Here is a 24,622-nt window from a genome sequence, read left to right as displayed (position 1 = left end):
ACCTTGCTGTAATGAAATCACTCCATTTAGCTTACCCAAAGATGTCTCTGTTACACTATTTTGTATTCACTCTATGATTTCTTGTTTTCAGCCTCTTGTTCTGGATTTATGCTCTCTAATGTAGATCCACTTTTTTTATTCAGCAACCTCTAGTGAGGGTCTAATTTATGCCAGGGACATATCCTGGGCCAATGGGAGTATATAATCTTTGCTGATGGTGAGGGACAGGGAGGCCTGGAGTGCTGTAACCCATGGGTTCACAAAGAGTGGGACATGACTTGGTGACTGAACAGCAGCAACAAAATGTGAGTCACAGGATGATAGGAAAAAGGGCAAGTAAAGTCCTTAAATATAACTTAAAGTTGTATTTAAGTCAACTTAAATACAATGTGATAAGTATAATCACAAAGTAAAGAGAGTCACAGAGGAGAGGCCCTACTGCAAGATACAGGCATCAGAACGGAGTGATGTGACCACATTCTGTTTTAGAAAGATTGCTGTTTTACCACCTAATTTTTTCCTACTCCACTACACCTCATCTTAGTGATACCACCAACCATGACTCCTGGCCATCATCCTGACATCAACCCTTCCCCAATCAGTCACTGTGGGGTCTACCTCTGAATCATCTCTCCCTTGTCACATGGCATAGTAATGATCTGCTTCTAAGTCCTGGTCCCCTACTAAACTCTGAACTCTTTGAATTTGGTCCATGTCTTACTTATTTTTGTATCTCTAGCACCTCACATGATGCCCTGCTCATTATGGGTCATTGATCAAGGTAGGCCTGCCTGGATGACAACACAAGGTCCCTAGCTCCAGATTTAGCCCTTCATGATTGAGCAGATTACTGAGACCCACCTCCGCCTCTTTCCTCCTCTGTCAAACCAAAGAGCTGCTCCTGAAACAAAGTCTGAAGATTCTTTGAGAACTGAATTGACATGTAGCCCCTTGGTTGTCCCCTTCTGTAGGCTCTCCAGTATTTACCCATCTCCAAAGCTCTGAGTGTAGCTGTTGACGAAGTCCCTGAGGTTGGTCAGGAAAATGAAAAGTTTCCTGTTGATGACACTGACCCTGACATCCAGGGTTCTGCATCTCCAGACTCTACGAATGCCAGTGTTTCAGGTAAGAAGTCTTCTTTCCCCTTAGGAAATGTGGAGAAAAGATTGTGATTTTTCACGTGTGCACCTGATTTTGCTTGAAATTTTTCTATGTACCAAAAAATTATATCTTAAAAAAAAAATTGGCCATGCCATGCAGTCTATAGGATCTTAGTTCCCTGACCAGGGATCAAACCTGGGCCCCGGTGGTGAAAGCACCAAATCCTAACCACTGGACTGCCAGGGAATTTCCAAAAGTTTTATCTTCTTAATTAACAAGTGTTAATCTAATATTTTCTGGTGGAAAAAAATAACAAATACTTCTCTTAGAAATTATTATCTCCATCTTTATAGCTAGACAATTAAGGGGCGGGGGAAGCAATAAACTTGAAGTTTGGAGTACTGGGCTCTAGGCCTATTCTGTTGTAGCCTCACTGTGAGCCTACATGTTTAAGTCATTTCATCTCCTTGGGCCTCAATTTACTCATCTCCAAAATAAGCCTTTTAGATCAAGTGATCACTAAGGTCACCTTCATTTTTTTCCCCAGGATTGAAAACTTTTCATTTCTATTTTTTTTAAATACCAAAAACATTTGTATTGGTTAATAGCCAATTAACAATGTTGTGATAGCGTCAGGTGAACAGTGAAGAGACTTAGCCGTACATATACATGTATCCATTCTCCCCCCCAATCCCCCTCCCATCCAGGCTGTCACATAACATTGAGCAGAGTCCCTTCCTTTTTAGTTTTACATGATCTTTAGAGACTTCCCTTATCTGAATCAATTTAATAGTCTTCTTACCCTTACCTTATGTTACAGATGACTTAGAAATCTGATCAGGTTTTTACTCTGAGTGATGAATTTACCAGTTGCACCTGGAGAGGCAGCCAACCCTGTTGTGGGGAATCAGAGAAGGTATCTCAAATGGGAAGTCCAATCTGGGTGCTTAGAGATGTGTAAGAGTGAGCCAGGCGAAAGGAGGTGAACGTTCTCAGCTTCTCCTGATTTGTTAACTTGGAAGTCATATTCTTTGTCTACCCCAAAGGACTACAGGTAGTTCTGTTCTCACTAAGTCATTCCCCAAAGGGTCTGTTGGATTTCTCCTGCAGGCTACGAGAAGGGGGAGTCCTAACTACCTCCCCCAGAAAACCAGCACCAGGAGTTCGTCAGATAGGCCTGGCTGAGTGTGTGCAGTTTACAAACTGTGGCAGAGAAGGCTGGGCATGAAGCAGAATGGCCCTCACCATCCATGGAAGAGGCCCTGACTTCAGTTTTCTCAAAGGACTCTCCTTTTTCTCTCTGAGACCGGTATTCATTGGTGTTAATGCTCTTGATTTTGGATATTTTCAGGGCCAATGAGAACAGAAACTGCTTTCGTTCTGCCCCAACACACAACAGAAACAGAAGAACTGAAACCTCAGCTGAGGCTTCTGCTCTCGCATTTCAGTATCTCTTATGACGTGGAAGAGCTGAGCGATGCTTCTAAGGAGACAGAACTTTTTGCCTTGGTACTTTATGGATTCTTTCTTAATGCAAATATAGGTGTTCATGAAAGAAAATACTAGTATCTGTCATGAAGTTGGATATTCACACTGCCGTGATAAAATATAATAGTAATAGTGAGATTTAGACTAGCGGTTGAACTTTCTCTCTGTTAGAATTTTGAAACCCTTGAATATCCAACCCAGAGGGATTGTAGGATTATTTTTCTGCAGAATTTAAAGAAAATGGTAGGTTGTAGTCCATAATAGATGATGTAAACATAGCCAAGATTTGGCATTTTTTTTTAGTATGGAGTTGTCTAGTGTCTAAAGCCCTTTGATTCTCAGAAAGTGTACCAATAGCTCTTCAGTTGGCAAAATGCTTTATATTCAGTACAGTGTATATTGTGTAGTGATTTTTAAAGTTAAGCAGTCATAGTCTGCTGTCTCATGGTGTTGCACCTCCTTGAATAAAAAAATCATATTATCCAAAGCCATATTAGAACTTGTTTCAAAGGGAAAAAAATAGGATTATACACAGAGAACCTCAAATTTACAATAATAAACTTTTTAGCCAGAGTTTCAACAAAAAGATATTTTTCTAGATCTGGGTGTATAATATTTGTACATATATGTATTTGCTAGGTAAAAATAATAAGTTGATTAATCCAAAAAGGCAAAGATCAAATCTGTATGTTTTTGAACACCCTTTGTGTAAGAAGGAACCACTTACTTACTTACTTACTTACTATATCACCATTTACTTTTACCTTGAAGTTTCACATCCATGTGTATTTGTTCCAGCATTGTTTTACTGGGATTATTTCTTTTATTATGTAACACGGACTCTTAAAGCTCACTGGAACCAGTGGTATCACATGTCCTCTGGTTTCTTTGAAGGTGGTGATGTTTAGCTTTTGTCTTTCTTTTCATATCAGTAGCAGCACTGTCTTCAGTATAGAGTGCTTCTATGGGAGTATCCTCACCCTCATTCATTATCAGCAAGTATTATGATAGACCCAAACCAGAATCAGACCAAGACAGTGTTGAAAAGAGTCCAAATAAATAAAGATAGGTTATGGCACAGTAGACTGTCATCAGTGATAACAAAAGAACTTGAGGCTGCAGAACTCTCCCACAGAGCAGCCTTCTCCCCAAAGAACAGCTTGTCTTCACATAGAGAGAGTTTCCACTTTTGATTTTCTTGTAACAGTATTATGTGCAGTGCTAATTGTACTCCCAAGATAATCACATTACAACACATTTTTTTGTGTAGGACAAATTTCTATAAACAGGAAGAGTGTTTATTTTAGTTTTCCAAAGCCCTAGAGCAGGGTCAGCAAACTACAGCCCGCAGCCCACCTCCTAGTGTTTGTTAAAGCTAAGTGTTATTGGAATACAGCCATGCCCTTTCATTTATGTACTGTCTGTGGCTGCTTTCACACTGTAACTGCAGCATTGAGTAGTTGTAACAGAGACCATGTGGCTTTCAAAGTCTAAAATATTTACCATCTGGCCCTTTAAGAAAAAGTTTGCCACTCTAGCTTAGACTGGCACCATCTCATTGAACTTTGTGCACTGATGGGTATGATCTGTGTCTGTCTGATGTGGTAACCACTAGTCAGTCACATGTGACTGTGAAACACTGGGTAGTGTAAATGAGGAACTAAATTTTAAATTTTATCTAATTTTTATAAATTCGCATTTAAATGTTAAATAGCCACGTATGGCTAGGAGCAATAGTATTGGATAACACAGCCTGGAAAGTACCAGCATTAACTGGAAGAATCTTTAGCTCTGTGTCTCATTGAACTTACTCATTCCGGAAACTTTTTTTCAGGCCCTAGTGTGTGTCAGGTTCTCTCTCTTCCTCTGTAATTAAATATACATAAGATTTACCCTTTTAACCACTTCTAAGTGTACAGCTAAGTGGTAGTAAGAGCATTCACATTGTTTTGCAACCATCAACATGGGGTAGATTCTTGAGATTCCCTCCACAAGCTCTCCTTGCACTGAGGAAGTCGTGATGCAGGTGGCTGGTGCACTGATAAAGGCAGTTGCACAGGGAGGCTGGGTCTACCCAAGAAGGGAGCACGCAGTGTCTGCATCTTAGCAGTAGGCAGTTATATCATAGAAAGCCTCAGTCTGGAACTGAGATGCGAGGGGTATGATTGATGTACCGTAAGGAGTTTTAACAGGTCCCAGCCTCTGGACTCTTCTCTCTAGCAATGTCCTGGTCAGGCTTCTGGGCGCAGGATTTATCTAACCCTTAAATTTTCTCATTTACCAGGTGGTCAGGAAAAGGGAATGTATTCCCAAAGAAAGACAATCTACTGCCCATTGAGGGTCCATTTAAATATATATATAAATAAATATATTACATTATTTCCAATCTTTGGAGCGGGTATTCAGAACAAGTAACACACACATAATTATAGTAATAGGCTGACTGGAAAGCATGTGCCCCTCAGGTATTTACATTTAAGTCCTATTACTGTCACAGAATCATGTTGTATAAAATAGTTTGACTCCAAGACTCTTTCAGAGGCAGTCAGTACCTGTTCTTGAAATTGCCTTCAGCCTGAGACTATTTTTTGCCCCTGGGCTTCTCTTTTCTCCATCCTGTTTAGGTTTCCCCAAAATTTCAAAGCATCTTCATGGAACAACAGAGAATGCAAACGTTTCCAGACTATAATGCTGGGATAGCTAAAGTGGAAAATTTGAATTTGGCAGGACCTCGTAGGGCCTTGAAAAAGGGAGCCAACTGGACTTCCTTTATAAAGGTAAGGAGCCTTGTGGTGACGGTCACTTGTAAATGATGTCAGCCATGTCACAGAGTGTTCTCCAGGGAGGCCAGACAACCTGGCAGCATCCGGTCTATCAGATGCCTACTATCCCCTCTCCTCAATGCCCTCAACAAACTGTGCCCTGGGAGCAAGGGTAGGTGCCTGCCTGACTTAGGAGAGGCGGCTTAGAAAACCTGGCCTTGTGTACCACCATCCCCCAGCTCCTTCCTGCCTTGAGTCTGTTGAAGTTAGCCAGGCTGATCTACCTTTTCTGGAAGTTCTCACATATTCTTTTGCCCATCTCTAACTCCAGTACTTTGGCCACCTCATGCGAAGAGTTGACTCATTGGAAAAGACTCTGATGCTGGGAGGGATTGGGGGCAAGAGGAGAAGGGGACGACAGAGGATGAGATGCCTGGATGGCATAACTGACTCGATGGACGTGAGTCTGAGTGAACTCCGGGAGTTGGTGATGGACAGGGAGGCCTGGCGTGCTGCGATTCATGGGGTTGCAAAGAGTCAGACATGACTGAGCGACTGATCTGATCTGATCTGATCTGATTGAGTCAGAACTCCTTGTTGTTAGTGACCTGGGCTACTTGGCAAGAATAAAGAACATTCAAAGTTATACTTGAATTGTGTAAATACAGTTTTTTAGTCCAGAACTGTTTACTGACTGCATTCTGTGTGTCATACATGGCCCATGGTGCTGGAGAGACACAATTCACAATTATTCAAAAGTGAGTAGGTTAAATGAGTTGATTTGAGATAGTGGTAAATACAGTTGATTCTCATTGTTTGAGGGGAGTTATGTTCTGTAAAGTTGCCACAAATATTGAATTAACAAATCCTAAACCACTTTCATAGGGGAAATAAAAGGTTAGGTTCATCAATTGATCGATACATAACTAGTTTTATACGTGTTTCTATTTGAAGAGACTTTATTCAATATATGTTGTTGATTCATTAACATCAAACTCATAGCCAATAGCACTATAACTCATACCTGAACGAAGCTTTTTGAACACTTGTCCTTCTACAAGACACATCACAGCCTTCCTATACTTAGGAACACTAGACAGCTCTTCAGCCCCCTGTTGGAGGCCATTTTAAATAGTGAAATTACTAATGAAAAGCACAAAAAGTATAAAAACCTGGCACTAATTAGGCCATAAAAAGAACATTTGTTTATAGTACACACTCAAATAAGTAGTAAATAGGTGAATGTCACCTTGTTTGTCCTCGGCTGGGAATGTGGGGTTGGGTGACTTGAACTTTTCAACCATCCTGTGCATGTCCATGAATGTTCAGGAAAGTTCTGTATTGATTTGGGAATGACAAAGAAGTTTCAGTGAGTAGGCAAATCCAAAAATACAAAATCCATGAATAATGAGGATCAACTGTGTCACGAAGGAAACATCTTATGTGGTAAAGATGGATGGAAGGAAAGCAGAGAAATCACAGGTTATTCCTAAATTTGGGGCTTGGGCAAATAGGTGGTTGGTGTAAGGAAAGCTGGACTTTCTGTTTTAAATTATTATACTTGCCATTCAAGTATAAATATCAAGGAGATAGTTGGATATAACAGGCTGGAGCTTAGAGCTAGATCTAAATTTGAAAGTTATGAGTACATTGACGTACTCAAGAACTAATTTTTGAAATACAGCTTGCTAACATGAAAGGTGAAGTTTTACATGTGGAGCCACAAGGAGATTTTGTGGGCAAACTTCTCTTGCCCCATAAAGTTAGTGCAGTGCCCAACACTGATGGATTTAAGGTCCCTTCTGCCAGCAAATGGTGCCGTGTCATTCTAGATGGAGCTACTGCGTCTCAGGCCAGGTACCAGTAGGAACTGCTGTTGCCCTCTCCCTCCACAGACCTGAGAATCCACACAGACCCTTGCCAAGACTTCACATGCTCTAGAAAACTACCACTGAGGCCAGATCCCATTTCAGAAAGTCCTTGGTTCTCTTTATTTGCAACTTTTATTGAGAACCATTCTGTTATATTTAAGTTGTGTGTATGTGTTTGTCCACTAGATTAAGCCAAAATGTGATCCTTGGCAAAAGAAGCTTTTGACCAAACTAAAAGAACGGAGAAGAATAGATGTATTAATGCAACTCCAAGCAAAGTTTTTGAAGGTAAAAAAGTAACCATGTTTCCTTGTAGATAAAATTCTGTTCTCAGAAAATTGAACTCTTTCCACTTTTAAAAAATGTTAGCCATGGATTCACTGCTGCTGCTGCTGCTAAGTTGCTTCCGTTGTGTCTGACTCTGTGCGACCCCATAGACGGCAGCCCACCAGGCTCCCTCGTCCCTGGGATTCTCCAGGCAAGAACGCTGGAGTGGGTTGCCATTTCCTTCTCCAATGGATTCACTATGAAGGCTTTATTTGGAATTGTCTAATCTAATTGCCCGATTTTATATCCTGTTAGCTTTCATTAGTGACAGTTGTCAAAAGAGTTGGCTTTAACACTAGTTAAAGAGGGGTGTGATATTAAAGAGATATCACACCAATATCTCTGTGTGATATTGCTTTAGTCACATAACCTCTTTCAGTTTTCGTTTCCTCATTTGTGAAACCAAATAAGTGGACTAAACATTGAACTATCTTACTTTTACTATGGTAAAAAAAAATAAATAAATAAACACATAACATAAGATGTATCATCTGACCCATTTTTAAGTGTATGATTCATCAGTGTTCAGTATATTCACAATGTTGTGAAATAGATCTCCAGAACTTTTTCATCTTGCAAAAATGAAAAAACTCTCTGCCTACTCAACAACACCCTATTTCCTCTTCCTCCCAGCCCCAAGCAACCACCATTCTACTTTCTGTTTCTGAATTAGACTACTCTTAGACACTTCATATAAATAGGATATACAGTATTTGTCTTTTTGTGCTGGCTTCGTTTTACTTACTAGAATCTCCTCAAGTTCACCCATGTTGTAGCATGTGACCAGATTTCATTCCTTCTTGTTTTTCATGAAAATTTATATCTGCTTTATTTACAATAACCAAAAACTACAAACAACCTGGATGTCCTTTCAGTTCAGTTCAGTTCAGTTCAGTTGCTCACTCGTGTCCGACTCTTTGCGACCCCATGAATCGCAGCACGCCAGGCCTCCCTGTCCATCACCAACTCCCGGAGTTCACTGAGACTCATGTCCATCGAGTCAGTGATGCCATCCAGCCATCTCATCCTCTGTCATCCCCTTCTCCTCCTGCCCCCAATCCTTCCCAGCATCAGAGTCTTTTCCAATGAGTCACCTCTTTGCATGAGGTGGCCAAAGTACTGGAGTTTCAGCTTTAGCATCATTGCTTCCAAAGAACACCCAGGACTGATCTCCTTTAGGACGGACTGGTTGGATCTCCTTGTAGTCCAAGTGACTCTCAAGAGTCTTCTCCAACACCACAGTTCAAAAGCATCAATTCTTTGGTGCTCAGCTTTCTTCACAGTCCAACTCTCACATCCATACATGACCACTGGAAAAACCATAGCCTTGACTAGACAGACCTTTGCTGGCAAAATAATGTCTCTGCTTTTGAATATGCTATCTAGGTTGGTCATAACTTTCCTTCCAAGGAGTAAGCATCTTTTAATTTCATGGCTGCAAACACCATCTGCAGTGATTTTGGAGCCCAAAAAAACAAAGTCTGACAGTTTTCACTGTTTCTCCATTTATTTCCCTTGAAGTGATGGGACCAGATGCCATGATCTTAGTTTTCTGAATGTTGAGCTTTAAGCCAACTTTTTCACTCTCCTCTTTCACTTTCATCAAGAGGCTTTTTAGTTCCTCTTCACTTTCTGCCATAAGGGTGGTGTCATCTGCATATCTGAGGTTATTGATATTTCTCCCAGCAATCTTGATTCCAGCTTGGGCTTCTTCCAGCCCAGCATTTCTCATAATGTACTCTGCATGTAAGTTAAATAAGCAGGGTGACAATATACAACCTTAACGTACTCCTTTTCCTGTTTGGAACCAGTCTGTTGTTCCATGTCCAGTTCTAACTGTGGCTTCCTGACCTGCATACAGGTTTCTCAAGAGGCCGGTCAGGTAGTCTGGTATTCCCATCTCTTTCAGAATTTGCCACAGTTTATTGTGATCCACACAGTCAAAGGCTTTGGCATAGTCAATAAAGCAGAAATAGATGTTTTTCTGAAACTGAGTAAATACACTGAAGTATGTTCATATCATGAAACAGCAATCAGTTATAAAAAGGAACAAAACTGTTGATATACCCCAAAACTTGGATGAATCGTCAGAGAACTGTGTGAATAAAAAACTCAACCCATAAAGACTGCATGATTCCATTTACACAACACTCTTCAGTTCAGTTCAGTCGCTTGGTCGTTTCCAACTCTTTGCAATCCCATGGACTGCAGCACACCAAGCTTCCCTGTCCATTACCAACTCCTGGAGCTTGCTCAAACTCATGTCCATAGAGCCAGTGATGCTATCCAACCAAGCTCATCCTCTGCAGTCCCCTTCTCCTCCTGCCTTCAATCTTTCCCAGCATCAGGTTTTTTCCAATGAGTCATTTTTTTTTGCATCAGGTGGCCAAAGTATTGGAGTTTCAGCTTCAGCTTCAGCATCAGTCCTTCCAATGAATATTCAGGACTGATTTCCTTTAGGATGGACTGGTTTGATTTCCTTGAAGTCCAAAGGACTCTCAAGAGTCTTCTCCAACACTACAGTTCAAAAGCATCAATTCTTCGACACACAGCTTTCTTTATCGTCGAACTCTCACATTCATATGTGAGTACTGAAAAACCATAGCTTTGACTAGATGGACATTTGTCGGCAAAATAATGTCTCTGCTTTTTAATATGCTGTGTAGGTTGGTCATAGCCTTTCTTCCAAGGAGCAAGCATCTTTGAATTTCATGGCTGCAGTCACCATCTTCAGTGATTTTGGAGCCCAAGAAAATGAAGTATGTCACTGTTTCCATTGTTTCCCCATCTATTTGCCATGAAGTTACTGGACCAGATGCCATGATCTTAGTTTTCTGAATGTTGAGCTTTAAGCCAATTTCTTCACTTTCCTCTTTCACTTTTATCAAGAGGCTCTTTAGGTCCTCTTCACTTTCTGCCATAAGTGTGGTGCATCTGCATATTGATATTTCTCCTGGCAGTCTTGATTCCAGCCGTGCTTCTTCCAGTCCAGCATTTTTCATGATGTACTCTGCATATAAGTTAAATGAGCAGGGTGACAATATGCAGTCTTGACATACTCCTTTCCCAATTTGGAACCAGTCTGTTGTTCCACGTCCAGTTCTAACTGTTGCTTCTTGACCTGCATACAGATTTCTCACGAGTCAGGTCAGGTGGTCTGGTATTCCCATCTCTTTAAGAATTTTCCACAGTTTATTGTGATCCACACAGTCAAAGCTTTGGCATAGTCAGTAAAGCAGAAGTAGATGTTTTTCTGGAACTCTCTTGTTTTTTTGATGATCCAGTGGATGTTGGCAATTTGATCTCTGGTTCCTCTACCTTTTCTAAATCCAGCTTGAACATCTGGAAGTTCATGGTTCATGTACTATTGAAGCCTGGCTTGGAGATTTTTGAGTGTTACTTTCCTAGCATGTGAGATGAGTGCAATTGTGTGCTAGTTTGAACATTCTTTACATTGTCTTTCTTTGGGATTGGAATGAAAATTGACCTTTTCCAGTCCTGTGGCCACTGCTGAGTTTTCCAAATTTGCTGGCATATTGGGTGCAGCACTTTAAAGCATCATCTTTCAGGATTTGAAATAGCTCAACTGGAATTCCATCACCTCCACCAGCTTTGTTTGTAGTGATGCTTCCTAAGGCCCACTTGACTTCACATTCCAGGATGTTTGGCTCTAGGTGAGTGATCACACCATCATGGTTATCTGGGTCATGAAGATCTTTTTTGTATAGTTCTTCTGTGTATTCTTGCCACATTTTCTTAATATCTTCTGCTTTTGTTAGGAATCGAACTGGGGTCTCCTGCATTGCAGGAGTTAATCTTTATTAACTGAGCTATCAGGGAAGCCCTGCAAACTCTTAAAATGACAGAATTATAGAAATGGAGAACAGATTTGTGGATTCTGGGGGTTAATAAGAGAATGGTGGGGAAGGAGATGAAGTATAATTATAGATGGGTAATATGAAGGATCCTTATGATGAATCTGTACTGTATACTGTGTATTATATATCGTAACAGTCAATATACAAGCCAGTACCTAGCTTGGGATATTGTACTATAATTTTGCAAGAAATTACATTGGCGAAAATGAAGTGAGGGTTATGCAACATCCTTTTATATTATTTTTTCCTTCTCTTCCCTCAATTGTGGTAAAATTATACATAACCTGAAATTTGCCATTTAACCATTTTTCAGTGTACAGTTCAGTTGTATTAAGTAAGTTCATAAAGTTATACAGCCATCACCAACATCCATCTCCAGAACTCTTTTCATCTGGCAGACTGAAACTCTTTACCCATTAAATAATTACTCCTCATTCCTCTCTCCCTCTAAATTCTAGTAACCACCATTCTGCTTTCTGTTTCTGTGAGTTTGACTACTCCAGGCACCACATATTATGGAATCATACAGGATTTGTCTTTTTGTGACTGCTTATTTTACCCTCCATAATATCCTAAAGGTTCATTCGCAGAATTTGTTAGAATTTCCTTCCTTTTTGGGGTTGAATATTTCTTTGTATGTATCCACTACATTTTGTCTATTCATTTGTTGTTGAACATTTTGGTTGCTTTTACCTCATGGCTATTGTGAATAAGACTACTGTTAAGATGGATATGAAAATAACTCTTTGAAATCCTGCTTTCAGTTCTTTTGTATATATACGCAGAAGTAGAATTTCTGGACCATAATATAATTCTCTTTTTAACTCTTTTTGAGGAAGCACCATCGTATTTTCCATAGTAGTTGCAGCATTTTACAACCTCAGCAATAGTGCAGAAGGGTTCAGTTTCTCCATATCCTCATTAACACTTGTTATTTTCTTTCTTTTTTTAATATTAGTCATCTTAGTAGATATGAAGTGATGTTTCAATGTGATTTTTTTTCCTTTTTGAATTTCTCTGCTGCTGCTGCTGCTAAATCGCTTCAGTCGTGTCCGACTCTGTGCAACCCCATAGATGGCAGCCCACGAGGTTCCCCTGTCCCTGGGATTCTCCAGGCAAGAACACTGGAGTGGGTTGCCATTTCCTTCTCCAGTGCATGAAAGTGAAAAGTGAAAGTGAAGTCACTCAGTTGTGTCTGACTGTTAGCAACCCCATGGACTGCAGCCTACCAGGCTCCTCCGTCCATGGGATTTTCCAGGCAAGAGTTTGAATTTCTCTAATGATTAGTAATTTTGAGCACTTTTTCATATGATTTTTGGCCATTTTTATATCATATTTGGAGAAATTCCTTTGAAGTTCTTTCTTTTTCCTTGAAGTTCTTTGCCTGTTTTTGATTGAGTTATTTGATTTTTTTATTGTTGAATTGTAGGAGTTTTCCTTATACATTCTGGACATTACCCCCTTATCATATACATTATTTGCAAATTATTCTCTCATTATTTAAGTTGCCTTTTCACTCTGTTAATTTTTTCCTTTGATACACAGAATTGTTTAAGTTTGATTGAGTCACATTCGTCTATTTTTTTCTTTTTTGGCCTGTTCATTTTGTGTCATATCCAAGAAATCATTGGATTTCAATATCATGAAAATTTCTCCATTTTCTATTAAGACTTTTATAGTTTTAGGTCTTACGTTTAGATTTTTAATCCATTTTGAGTTAACTTTTATATATGGTATAAGGATCCAACTTTATTATATTGTATGTGAATATCCATTTTTTTCCCCAGCACCATTTGTTGAAGAGACTGTCCCTACTCTTTTTTTTTCTTAATTTATTTATTTTTAGTTGAAGGATAATTACAGTATTGTGTTGGTTTCTGCCATTCATCAACATGGATCAATCATAGTTATACATATGTCCCTTGTTCCTTCTCTTTTGCATGGTGTTGGCACCTTTACTAAGATCATTTGATTATGCACTCAGAAGTTTATTTCTAAGCTTGCCATTTTATTCCACTGGTCTGTATGTCCAATGTACACCAGTACCATGCCATTTTGACTAAGGTAGCTTTGTAATATGTTTTGAAATCAGGGATTTTGAGTCTTCCAACTTTGTTTTTGTTTTTCAAAATTATTTTGGCTATTTGGGGCTTCCCAGGTGGCTCAGTGGTAAAGAATCCACCTGCCAGTGCAGGAGCCACAGGAGATGCAGGTTCAGTCCCTGTGTTAGGAAGATCCCCTGGGGGAGGAAATGGCAACCCACTCCAGTATTCTTGCCAGGACAATCCCATGGACAGAGGAACCTGGCGATCTACAGTCCACGGGGTCACAAAGAGTCAGACATGACTGAACATGAGATCCCATATGCATTTTAGGATGAATTTTTCTCCTTTAGCCAAAAAAAAAAAATTGGAATTTTGATAGAGATAGGACTAAATAATCTTTGAAGGTTCCTTGTGGTATTAAAATAATTGAAATATAGTAATATGTGTATCGCTAAAGTAGAAGTTCAGCTCTGGGACTGTGAGTTTTTACCTCTAGAGGAACATTTATTCAGCATCTACTACATGCCAAGCATGCACCAATTCTGGGAGAGACCTCATTAGTGTTCTTATCCTGCTCTACATGAAAAGCCAGGATTTCAGCAGGAATATGAGCCCAGGGCTGTGTCCTTATAGAGCCTGTGCTTTTCTCACATTACCTACATGCCTCCTCCTCCATCTCCTGGCAACTTCCTAAGAGTAGACAAACCCAAAAGTGATGAGAGTTTATCTTTTCATTGGTGCCACAACATGTGTCAGGGTGCTACTTGCTACTGTGTTTCAGGGGTTGTCACAGAACTTTTTAATTAGTTGCTTATGTATATTTGAATACGTAGTATTCTTTGGAGGAACATGCCTAAGAGAACTACGATGTTTGAGTTTACTTTTATTTTTTAAATGAATAAAGTCCCACCGGGGACTTCTTATCATCCATGTGTATGTGACCAAATTCTTGCTGAGAAGAATGGAATAACCCTTCTCCCAACCATCTCTTCTCTGTGTTCTACTCAAGATTTCCAATCCTGAGCGAGTAATGCAAGTGCTCCAGGATCATGCTGCAAAGACAGTCTTGCTGGCTTCATCTCATCCAACATGTGTGGCTTCCCAGGGCAACTATGACCAAATCTGGGAGACTATTTATAGCAACATCAACCTCTACCAGGTACAACAGGAAGAAATAACCAATATGCCTTTCTGTTCAACTCACCACCTGTTTATAGACCTTAGAAATTTACTTTGGTAGGTTTTTAGAGATCCTCCCCCAAAAGAGGAATATAAAGAAGTATAATACAATATATTCTTGCTACCAAGGTTTATACTCAAGGGATAAGTACCAATGCAGAGTTGCGCACTCTAGTGCTGAATACTAGTGAGTTGGACATGGCTCAGATGGTAAAGCATCTGCCCACAACTCAGGAGACCCGGGGTTCAATCCCTGGTTGGGAAGATCCCCTGGAGAAGGAAATGGCAACCCACTCCAGTATTCTTGCCTGGAAAATCCCATGGACGAGCCTGGTAGGAGAAATCTTTTCCTATAGTCCATGGGGTTGCAAAGAGTCGACCATAACTGAGTGACTTTACTTTCACTTTCACTGTCTTTAAATATTGTGAGTGTTTACAGGGAGTGTGGTCTTCACAGGGTTGGTTCTATTGGGGGAAATCTCTTGAAGGAGGAGGAAATTGAGCTGGGCTTGAAGGAAGCAAACTTTCTGCCTTAGTCTCATTCAGCACATGTGGCTTCCCAGGGCAACTATGACCAAATATGGGAGATTTGGTCATAAATATATAGCAACATCAACCTCCACCAGGTACAACAGGAAGAAATAACCAATATGCCTTTCTGTTCAACTCACCATCTGTTTATAGACCTTAGAAATTTTCTTTGAGCCACTAGAGACTTCCCTGCTGGCTCAGATGGTGAAGCGTCTGCCTACAAGGCAGGAGATCCAGGTTAGTCCCTGGGTTGGAAAGATCTCCTGGAGAAGGAAACGGCAACCCACTCCAGTATTCTTGCCTGGAAAATCCCATGGATGGTGGAACCTGGTAGGCTACAGTCCATGGGGTCACAAAGAGGCAGACATGACTGAGCAACTTCACTTTCACTTTCTGAAGGAAGCATGAGGCTTAGGAAAGTGGTAGCGGAGAAGGAAGTAGGCAGCCTATTCTAGAAGAGAAACTTGAACAACAATGCAGAGGAGATACTGTATATGGAGTGTTCAAGCTCAGTTGGGTTGACTGGAAGATTCATGTGGAAATAGAGTGAAGAGAAGTTTTTTTAACAGGGAGGAGAGGTACCTTGTGAATGCCCAGAATTCCAGACTAAGGAATTTGTGCTTAATCCATAGGAGGATTAATGTGGCAACTGGGTATCAGTTGGATTGAAAGAGGGAAAGATTGGAGGCCGGGAAGTCAGATAGATAGCTACTATATAGGATAGGCATGGAGTTTACCAATGAAGGAAAGTTTCTATACAAAGCTAGTGGATACTTATCTTTGCAACGGAACTATAAGATTTTTTAAAATTTATTTGGCTGTGTCGGGTCTTAATTGCAGCATTCAGGCTCCAGAGAGCACAGACTCTGTAGCTATGGCACTGGGGCTCAGTTGCCCCAAGCCATGTGAGATCTCAGTTCATGAACCAGAGATCGAACCCATGTTCCCTGCATCGCATGGCAGATCCTTAACCTTTGGACCATGAGCAAAGTGCATTAGAGCTATAAGATTTTTTGAAGCTGTTCAGTTCAGTTCAGTCACTCAGTCATGTCTGACTCTTTGCAACCCCATGAATTGCAGCACACCAGGCCTCTCTGTCCATCACCAACTCCCGGAAGGCACTCAAACTCACGTCCATTGAGTTGGTGATGCCATCCAGCCATCTCATCCTCTGTCATCCCCTTCTCCTCCTGCCCCCAATCCCTCCCAGCATCAGATCTTTTCCAATGAGTCAACTCTTCACATGAGGTGGCCAAAGTACTGGAGTTTCAGCTTTAGCATCATTCCTTCCAAAGAACACCCAGGGCTGATCTCCTTTAGGATGGACTGGTTGGATCTCCTTGCAGTCCAAGGGACTCTCAAGAGTCTTCTCCAACACCACAGTTCAAAAGCATCAATTCTTTGGTGCTCAGCTTTCTTCACAGTTCAACTCTCACATCCATACATGACTACTGGAAAAACCACAGCCTTGACTACATGGACCTTTGTTGGCAAAGTAATGGCTCTGTTTTTGAATATACTATCTAGGTTGGTCATAACTTTCCTTCCAAGGAGTAAGTGTCATTTAATTTCATGGCTGAAATCACCATCTGCAGTGATTTTGGAGCCCCCCAAAATAAAGTCTGACACTGTTTCCATTGTTTCCCCATCTGTTTCCCATGAAGTGATGGGACCAGATGCCATGATCTTAGTTTTCTGAATGTTGAGCTTTAAGCCAACTTTTTCATTCTCCTCTTTCACTTTCATCAAGAGGCTTTTTAGGTCCTCTTCACTTTCTGCCATAAGGGTGGTGTCATCTGCATATCTGAGGTTATTGATATTTCTCCCGGCAGTCTTGATTCCAGCTTGTGCTTCTTCCAGCCCAGTGTTTCTCATGATGTATTCTGCATATAAGTTAAATAAGCAGGGTGACAATATACAGCCTTGACGTACTCCTTTTCCTATTTGGAACCAGTCTTTTGTTTCATGACTGGAATGCAAAAGTAGGAAGTCAAGAAACACCTGGAGTAACAGGCAAATTTGGCCTTGGAATACAGAATGAAGCAGGGCAAAGGCTAATACAGTTTTGCCAAGACAACACACTGGTCATAGCAAATACCATCTTCCAACAACACAAGAGAAGACTCTACACGTGGACATCACCAGATGGTCAACACGGAAATCAGATTGATTATATTCTTTGCAGCCAAAGTTGGAGAAGCTCTATACAGTCAGCAAAAACAAGACCGGGAGCTGACTATGGCTCAGACCATGAACTCCTTATTGCCAAATTCAGACTTAAATTGAAGAAAGTGGGGAAAACCATTAGACCATTCAGGTATGACCTAAATCAAATCCCTTATGATTATACATTGGAAGTGAGAAATAGATTTAGGGGACTAGATCTGATAGACAGAGTGCCTGATGGACTATGGATGGAGGTTCATGACATTGTACAGGAGACAGGGATTAAGACCATCCCCATGGAAAAGAAATGCAAAAAAGCAAAATGGCTGTCTGAGGAAGTCTTACAAATAGCTGTGAAAAGAAGAGAAGCAAAAAGTAAAGGAGAAAAGGAAAGGTATAAGTATCTGAATGCAGAGTTCCAAAGAATAGCAAGAAGAGATAAGAAAGCCTTCCTCAGCGATCAGTGCAAAGAAATAGAGGAAAATGACAGAATGGGAAAGACTAGAGATCCCTTCAAGAAAATTAGAGATACCAAGGGAACATTTCATGCAAAGATGGGCTCGATAAAGGAGAGAAATGGTATGGACCTAACAGAAGCAGAAGATATTAAGAAGAAGTGGCAAGAATACACAGAAGAACTGTACAAAAAAGATCATCATGACCCAGATAACCATGGTGGTGTGATCACCCACCTAGAGCCAGACACCCTGGAATGTGAAGTCAAGTGGGCCTTAGAAAGCATCACTACGAACAAAGCTAGTGGAGGTGATGGAATTCCAGTTGAGCTATTTCAAATCCTGAAAGATGATGCTGTGAAAGTGCTGCACTCAATATGCCAGCAAATTTGGAAAACTCAGCAGTGGCCACAGGACTGGAAAAGGTCAGTTTTCATTCCAATCCCAAAGAAAGGCAATGCCAAAGAATACTCAAACTACCGCACAATTGCACTCATCTCACACACTAGTAAAGTAATGCTTAAAATTCTCCAAGCCAGGCTTCAGCAATTCGTGAACCGTGAACTTTCAGATGTTCAAGCTGGTTTTAGAAAAGGCAGAGGAACCAGAGATCAAATTGCCAACATTCGCTGAATCATCAAAAAAGCAAGAGAGTTCCAGAAAAACATCTATTTCTGCTTTATTGACTATGCCAAAGCCTTTGTGTGGATCACAATAAACGTGGAAAATTCTGAAAGAGATGGGAATACCAGACCACCTGACCTGCCTCTTGAGAAATCTGTATGCAGGTCAGGAAGCAACAGTTAGAACTGGACATGGAACAACAGACTGGTTCCGAATAGGAAAAGGAGTACGTCAAGGCTGTATATGTGAAGCTGTAATCAGCTATTATTTGTTTGTTGCTCTAAAAAAAAAGAGTTTTGTTTCATTTGCTGTTTAAGATAGCAATACCAGTGTGTTTATAGTCTGAGTGGAAGGAGGAGTGGAGAAGAGATGAAAAACATCAAAGAATAAATTTAAGAAACTGATGACCCTGGGGGAATGAGATGAAGAAACCAGGCAGAGGAGTAATTTTGAGAAAGGGAGGATGGCGTCAGTTCCCTTGAGGTGAATGAATTTTCAGGTGCAGAAAGGTACATAGAATTTTCGGGTGCAGAAAGATAAGATACAGGAGCTTGTGAATGGCCCTGACTCATTCAGAAAGAGGAGGAAGAAGTCAGCATTAGTAAGGTGGACAGTGTGAGTGACACATGAGGAGGTGTATCACTATGGGGAGGCCACAGAACCACTAGTGAGAAAAAAATAGAAGGATGACAGTGTAGTTCACAGAGCCCAGTCGAAGTAAGAGGACATAAATTTATAGTGAGCCCATTCTGCATAATTACTACTTTCACCCCTAAAGATAATTATAGAGTGACTAAAAATTACACATAAAGTCACAGGTATAGAGAAGTTTAATAAAATGCTAGAGGAAGAAGCACTATCGTGGTCCACCATCTGGGGGTGGGCATGGGGGGAAAGTGAAGCCTGAAATGCATCTAATGAGTTGCAGGTTGACTGTAAGCTAACACAGGCCGGAAGCATGCCCGTGTCCACACACGCACCTTCTATACCTTTTCAATCTAGAAACTCTAGAGCATCTAATGAATAATGAGTTGGCCACACAGACCAGGAAGAGATGCAGCCTACCATATCATGGCTCTCCCTGGCCCCTGAATTGCCCAACAGGGTGTGCAGCTACCAGTGATAGCCCCTCCTCAGCTAATATACTGCCAGAGTTGAAAAATTTGCCACATGGTTCATATTCCATTGCCATTTCACAGTGAGATATATGTCAGCATTCAAGAAGACCTTCTACTAACAAAGGGACATTTTAAAAACATCTTGCTCTTCTGCTTCTTGAACCAGACTTGTGGGGAAGGAGAGAAGGAGTATGGAAAAAGGGAGTGGGGTGAAGGCAGAGTCAACTCAAGTATCTCTGAACAGGACCTCTGTTCCTAGGATCCTGATAGTCAAAGATGCTGATGAAATTACCCAGGAAGTTCTGATATTAACATCTGAGGGCCATCACCACAAATCTGTTTTCTTCCTTGGCTGTGAGAGCAGAGGAAACTAAACTCCTCGGGGCCAATAGGATGAAAGGAGGGTGGAAAGAAGATAAAGAATATCACTTTCTGGCTAGTTCAGTTCAGTTCAGTTGTTTAGTCATGTCCAACTCTTTGCAACCCCATGAACCACAGCACACCAGGCCTCCCTGTCCATCACCAGCTCCCGGAGTTTACCCAAACTTATGTCCATTGAGTTGGTGATGCCATCCAACCATCTCATCCTCTGTCATCCCCTTCTCCTCCTGCCCTCAATCTTTCCCAGCATCAGGGTCTTTTCAAATGAAAAGGTCTTATCTGGCTAGTTACTGACTTGTAAAACTGTTCTTGAAATTGACCAAAGGAAGAGAAATGTGAGTGCTGTATTTTTAAGCTGATTTATGGTATATAGACCCAAAGAGACTTAGAATATCTGTAGAGTCTAGAAGTGGAACATGGGAGGAAACATAACACACATACACACACACACACACACACACACACACACACACACACATTACCCATATTAGTGTCAAAAAAGTTTTTCAGTTGCCTATTCATTTGTTCAGTAATAATTGCATGGCTACTGCTTTAGTGCCAGGAATTGTGCTGGCTTAGGGAATGAAACATGCAATTAACAAGTGAACAAAGAAGTAAATGGCGGATTCATTTCGATATTTGGCAAAACCAATGCAATATTGTAAAGTTTAAAAATAAAATTTAAAAATAAATTAAAAAAAAAAAAGAAGTAAATCTGCATCTCTAATGTGTGGGTGCCGTGCAGAAAACCAAGAAGTAGAGGGCAATGGGGTAGAGAGGAGCACCCTCTGGTAGGGAGTTCAGCCAAGATCTTTCAAAAAAGGGTTCATCTGAACTGAAATTTGATGAACAAGGAATCAGCCATGCACACAAGCTGTGAAAGAGGTATCCAAGTAGGGAACAGAAAATAGGACAGGGTTTAAAAAGCAAATCCTGAGGCAGCAACCAATAGGCAGCGGCCATCTTCCTTCACATTTTCCTGTGGGTGATACTTTGTGAACTCCAGTATTTCTGCTTTGGTCAAGCACTTTATACAATATCAGTGCATCAGTGGTAATGTTGTTGCCGTTCTGAATGTTGAATACTAGTGAGATGAAATTAGGATTAAGTAAAAGGTGGCAACTGGGAATGTGGGTATGAATTTTAAAGCTCTGTTACTATTTTGCAAGCACGTAGCAGTCAAGTTGGAAAATCCCATGGACCGGGGAGCCTGGTGGGCTGCAGTCCACGAAGTTGCTAAGAGTCGGACATGACTGAACGACTTCACTTTCACTTTTCACTTTTATGCATTGGAGAAGGAAATGGCAACCCACTCCAGTGTTCTTGCCTGGAGAATCGCAGGGACAGGGGAGCCTGGTGGGCTGCCATCTCTGGGGTTGCACAGACTCAGACACGACTGAAGTGACTTAGCAGCAGCAGCAGCAGCAGTCAAGTATGAATTTTAGTGTGTATATGCTGAGCAGCATCCTGATTCTGAACACTAATATCCTATGAAAAATAACTTTCTTAAAGCCCTTCTGCATGAAAGAAAGCAAACCTCACAGTACCGTTCATTTTGACAGTTCTGAAAGAATACAGGCACTAACTGCACAGCAACTTCAGAACAGTTTTTGAAAAATTCTTAGTGAATACTCTTGGCCAGTAACCTCTCTTTCGAGAGTTTTTTTGTTTTTTTTTTTAAATTTTTGAGTAGTTTTAGATTTACAGATGAGAAGGCAATGGCAGCCCACTCCAGTACTCTTGCCCGGAAAATCCCATGGACAGAGGAGCCTGGTAGGCTGCAGTCCATGGGGTCGCTAGGGTCGGACACGACTGAGCGACTTCACTTTCACTTTTCACTTTCATGCATTGGAGAAGGAAATGGCAACCCACTCCAGTGTTCTTGCCTGGAGAATCCCAGGGACGGGGGAGCCTGGTGGGCTGCCGTCTATGGGGTCACACAGAGTTGGACATGACTGAAGCGACTTAGCAGCAGCAGCAGATTTACAGAAAGGTTGCAAAGACAGTACAAAGAGTTTCCAAGTACAAAGAGTTCTCAGGGCACCACAATGCATTGGATTGTCACATCTCCCCAGTCTCCTCAGGTCTGTGCCTGTTCCTTAGTCTGTCTTTGTTTATCATGACCTTGACAATCTTTAGCAGTACTGGCCAGGCAACCTGTAGAATGTTTCCTAATTTGAGTTTGTCAGATGTTTTTTTAGTGGTTACACTGGGATTATAGGTTTTGGGTAAGAACACCCCAGACGTGAAGTGCCCTTCTCATCACATCATATCAGAGAAAAACGCCACCAACATGACATCATTGGGATGTTCATTCTGACCACATGGTGAAGCTATTAATGTTTGCCAGGTTTCTTCATTGTGAAGTTACCATTTTTCTCTGTAAGGAGTTTCTAAAAAATCAACTTTGAACTACAAAAGTAAAAACTAAATGTACTAATGGGGACTCTAGTACTTGTGCCCCCTATTTCACTACCTCAGGTTTATACTGGTATTGCTTCAGCCTTTTCAATGCATTTTCATCCATACATATGTCCCTATTTAAATACATATATGTATATATACACAGTATAATTTTATATTTTAGTTTTCTATATGAACCATCTGTCACACCCTATGGATATTTTTCTGCAATGTACTTTTTTCACCAAACAGTACGTCTTAGAGGCTTGTCTCTGCTGTTCTTTTTAATGGCTGCACTATACCTTCTTATATACTATGATCTCGCAGCCACCCTCCTATGGGTGCTTGTTGCAATTTTACCCCTATTATTAATAGAAACCATGGTTACTGAACTTTCTTGTTTATGCCTCCTGTGCAGAGATGTGTCTCTTTTGCATAGATATTTAGAAGCTGACTTTCTAAGTTACAGAATGTGCACATTTGAAATTTTTCATAAATCCTGCCAAAGTGGTAATACCAATTTTCCTAATTAGCAAGTTATAAGAAAACCTGTTTTCCCACATCCATTTTAACATTGAATATGCTTGTCTAAATATTGATAATGTTTGTCATGTTTCTATTACAGTGTAAATTGGCATTTTATTTAATATTAGCATGGAAGACTGGCCACTCTTTGTAAACACAACTCTAATTTGACATTCATGTAAAGATCTAGGTTTGGGAGGTAAAGAAACAATATCAAAATTTCATGTCATTGTTAATTGACAAAAGTATATAACTAGAAAGAGATAATTCTGATCCAAATGGACTGCATTTTTGGATATTCTTTTGAAGAAAACTTAATTTAACTGCAGTCCTGATCAGAAGAAGAATCAGCTAGTCCTGCATGGATCTTCCCAGACCTGTAATTAAGTCATTGTGTCCAATGCCATTCTCCCCCCAAACACCTGTTTATGAAAATGGCTTTGTATGGACATTAAATACTGCTACTGATCATATTTCTAAGATATGGTTTAAATTGGTCACTGTTCTTTAACTTTATGGTAAAGTGTCAAAAAACACTGTATCCTTTGCTTCTTCTTTTGCTTCTTCTCACTGGCCACACCAAAGAGGGAAGAAGAGGATAGCCATTTTCCCCTATCTCTGTTCTTGTTCCCCTCCATCTCCAGCGATAATGTGTGAGTATGTGGTGTGCGCTCACAAAAGTGGTGTTGTATGTTCCCTGAACTTGTATAGGAAGTTCATGGAAACATGAAACACCTTTTTCCTGGCTTCCCTCATTAAGTTCAGTAGAACATTTTAAAAAGAAACATTTTCTTATGACAATAATGACATGTATTTATCACAGAAAATTTGGAAAATATAGAAAAGTTCAAGGAAGAATATACAGATCACCCATTATTTTATCACCCCAATATAACAGTATTGCTAGCATTTGGTCTATATCATCCTTCCAGTCTTTTTATTCTGTGGGTATACACAAGTAAACTGTAGAGACATTTGGGCAGGTGGGAAATACTTAATAGGCTTACTTTCCCCCTAATTATTCCCTCCACTCTATTTCCCACTCCACTGCCCCTGCCAGTTTTCCAGGAGAAAATGAGATTTGCAATCAGTGGAAATATCAGAACTGTCAAAATACATGAACTCAGCCATTCTGGTGAAGATCCAGACACAAGGTAGAGTAAATGTCAAAGTACCTACCCAGGAAGAGAGAACGAACACAGTTGGTGACATTCTGCTTTCTCATCAGCCCTCTGCTAACCTGCTTTGTGTCCAGTTCTCTTAGGGAAATACACTTGTGGACTTTCAGCATTTCCTGAGCAGTTTGTCTCTGTGGGCTATGGTTAGCTCATTGTTCCCGGAGGATGCTGGGCTCTCTGTCTTTACTCACCCTAGCCTGCTGTGCCCCCTTCCTTTCTTCCCAGTGACCTGCCAGTCCAACAGTATGTTTGTAGTTTGTTCAGTCATTCCTTCAAAGTCATTCACTGTAACTTGACGTCACTTTCTATTCCTTTGTGTGTAATTCTGGGTAATTTTAGAAGCCTGAAAGAGTCACAAACCTATCAGAGAAAAGCTATGGCTCCTAGCCTACCCCCTGGAGCCTGGAAATGTCATCTTGTCTGGAACAAGACTAGATTAGAGAGCTTCAGGGTTCCAAACATCTACAAATGCATGGGTCTTCTTTTCATAAAATGAATCATAGTAAAAATAGTGACCTCTAATTTATTTTAGAAACCCAGATTTTCATATGTCAGGTTGAAATGGATCATAATGCTCTTCTACTTGTTCA

The 24,622-nt window shown here is 40.6% G+C and overlaps 1 protein-coding gene across 6 annotated transcripts in view; it reads left to right on the top strand.

Moving 5' to 3' along the window:
* LOC109563840 (uncharacterized) overlaps positions 1-24,622 on the top strand; it is a 205,093-nt gene that overhangs the window by 40,436 nt on the left and 140,035 nt on the right. For 5 of the 6 annotated variants that reach the window (XR_011568321.1, XM_070795502.1, XM_070795500.1 and 2 more), the window contains 5 exons: positions 972-1,125; positions 2,453-2,610; positions 5,214-5,366; positions 7,409-7,510; positions 14,482-14,631. Coding sequence is in view for 5 of the 6 variants with exons in the window: in XM_070795502.1 (XP_070651603.1) it covers positions 972-1,125; positions 2,453-2,610; positions 5,214-5,366; positions 7,409-7,510; positions 14,482-14,631 (717 nt within the window). In the remaining variant the exon portion in view is untranslated. The remainder of the gene's footprint in view (positions 1-971; positions 1,126-2,452; positions 2,611-5,213; positions 5,367-7,408; positions 7,511-14,481; positions 14,632-24,622) is intronic. The other variant, XM_070795501.1, reaches the window with a different exon arrangement.

Source organism: Bos indicus, chromosome 9 (genome assembly GCF_029378745.1).
Source record: "Bos indicus isolate NIAB-ARS_2022 breed Sahiwal x Tharparkar chromosome 9, NIAB-ARS_B.indTharparkar_mat_pri_1.0, whole genome shotgun sequence".
NCBI lineage: Eukaryota > Metazoa > Chordata > Mammalia > Artiodactyla > Bovidae > Bos > Bos indicus.
This window is presented reverse-complemented; position numbering and strand designations above follow the sequence as displayed.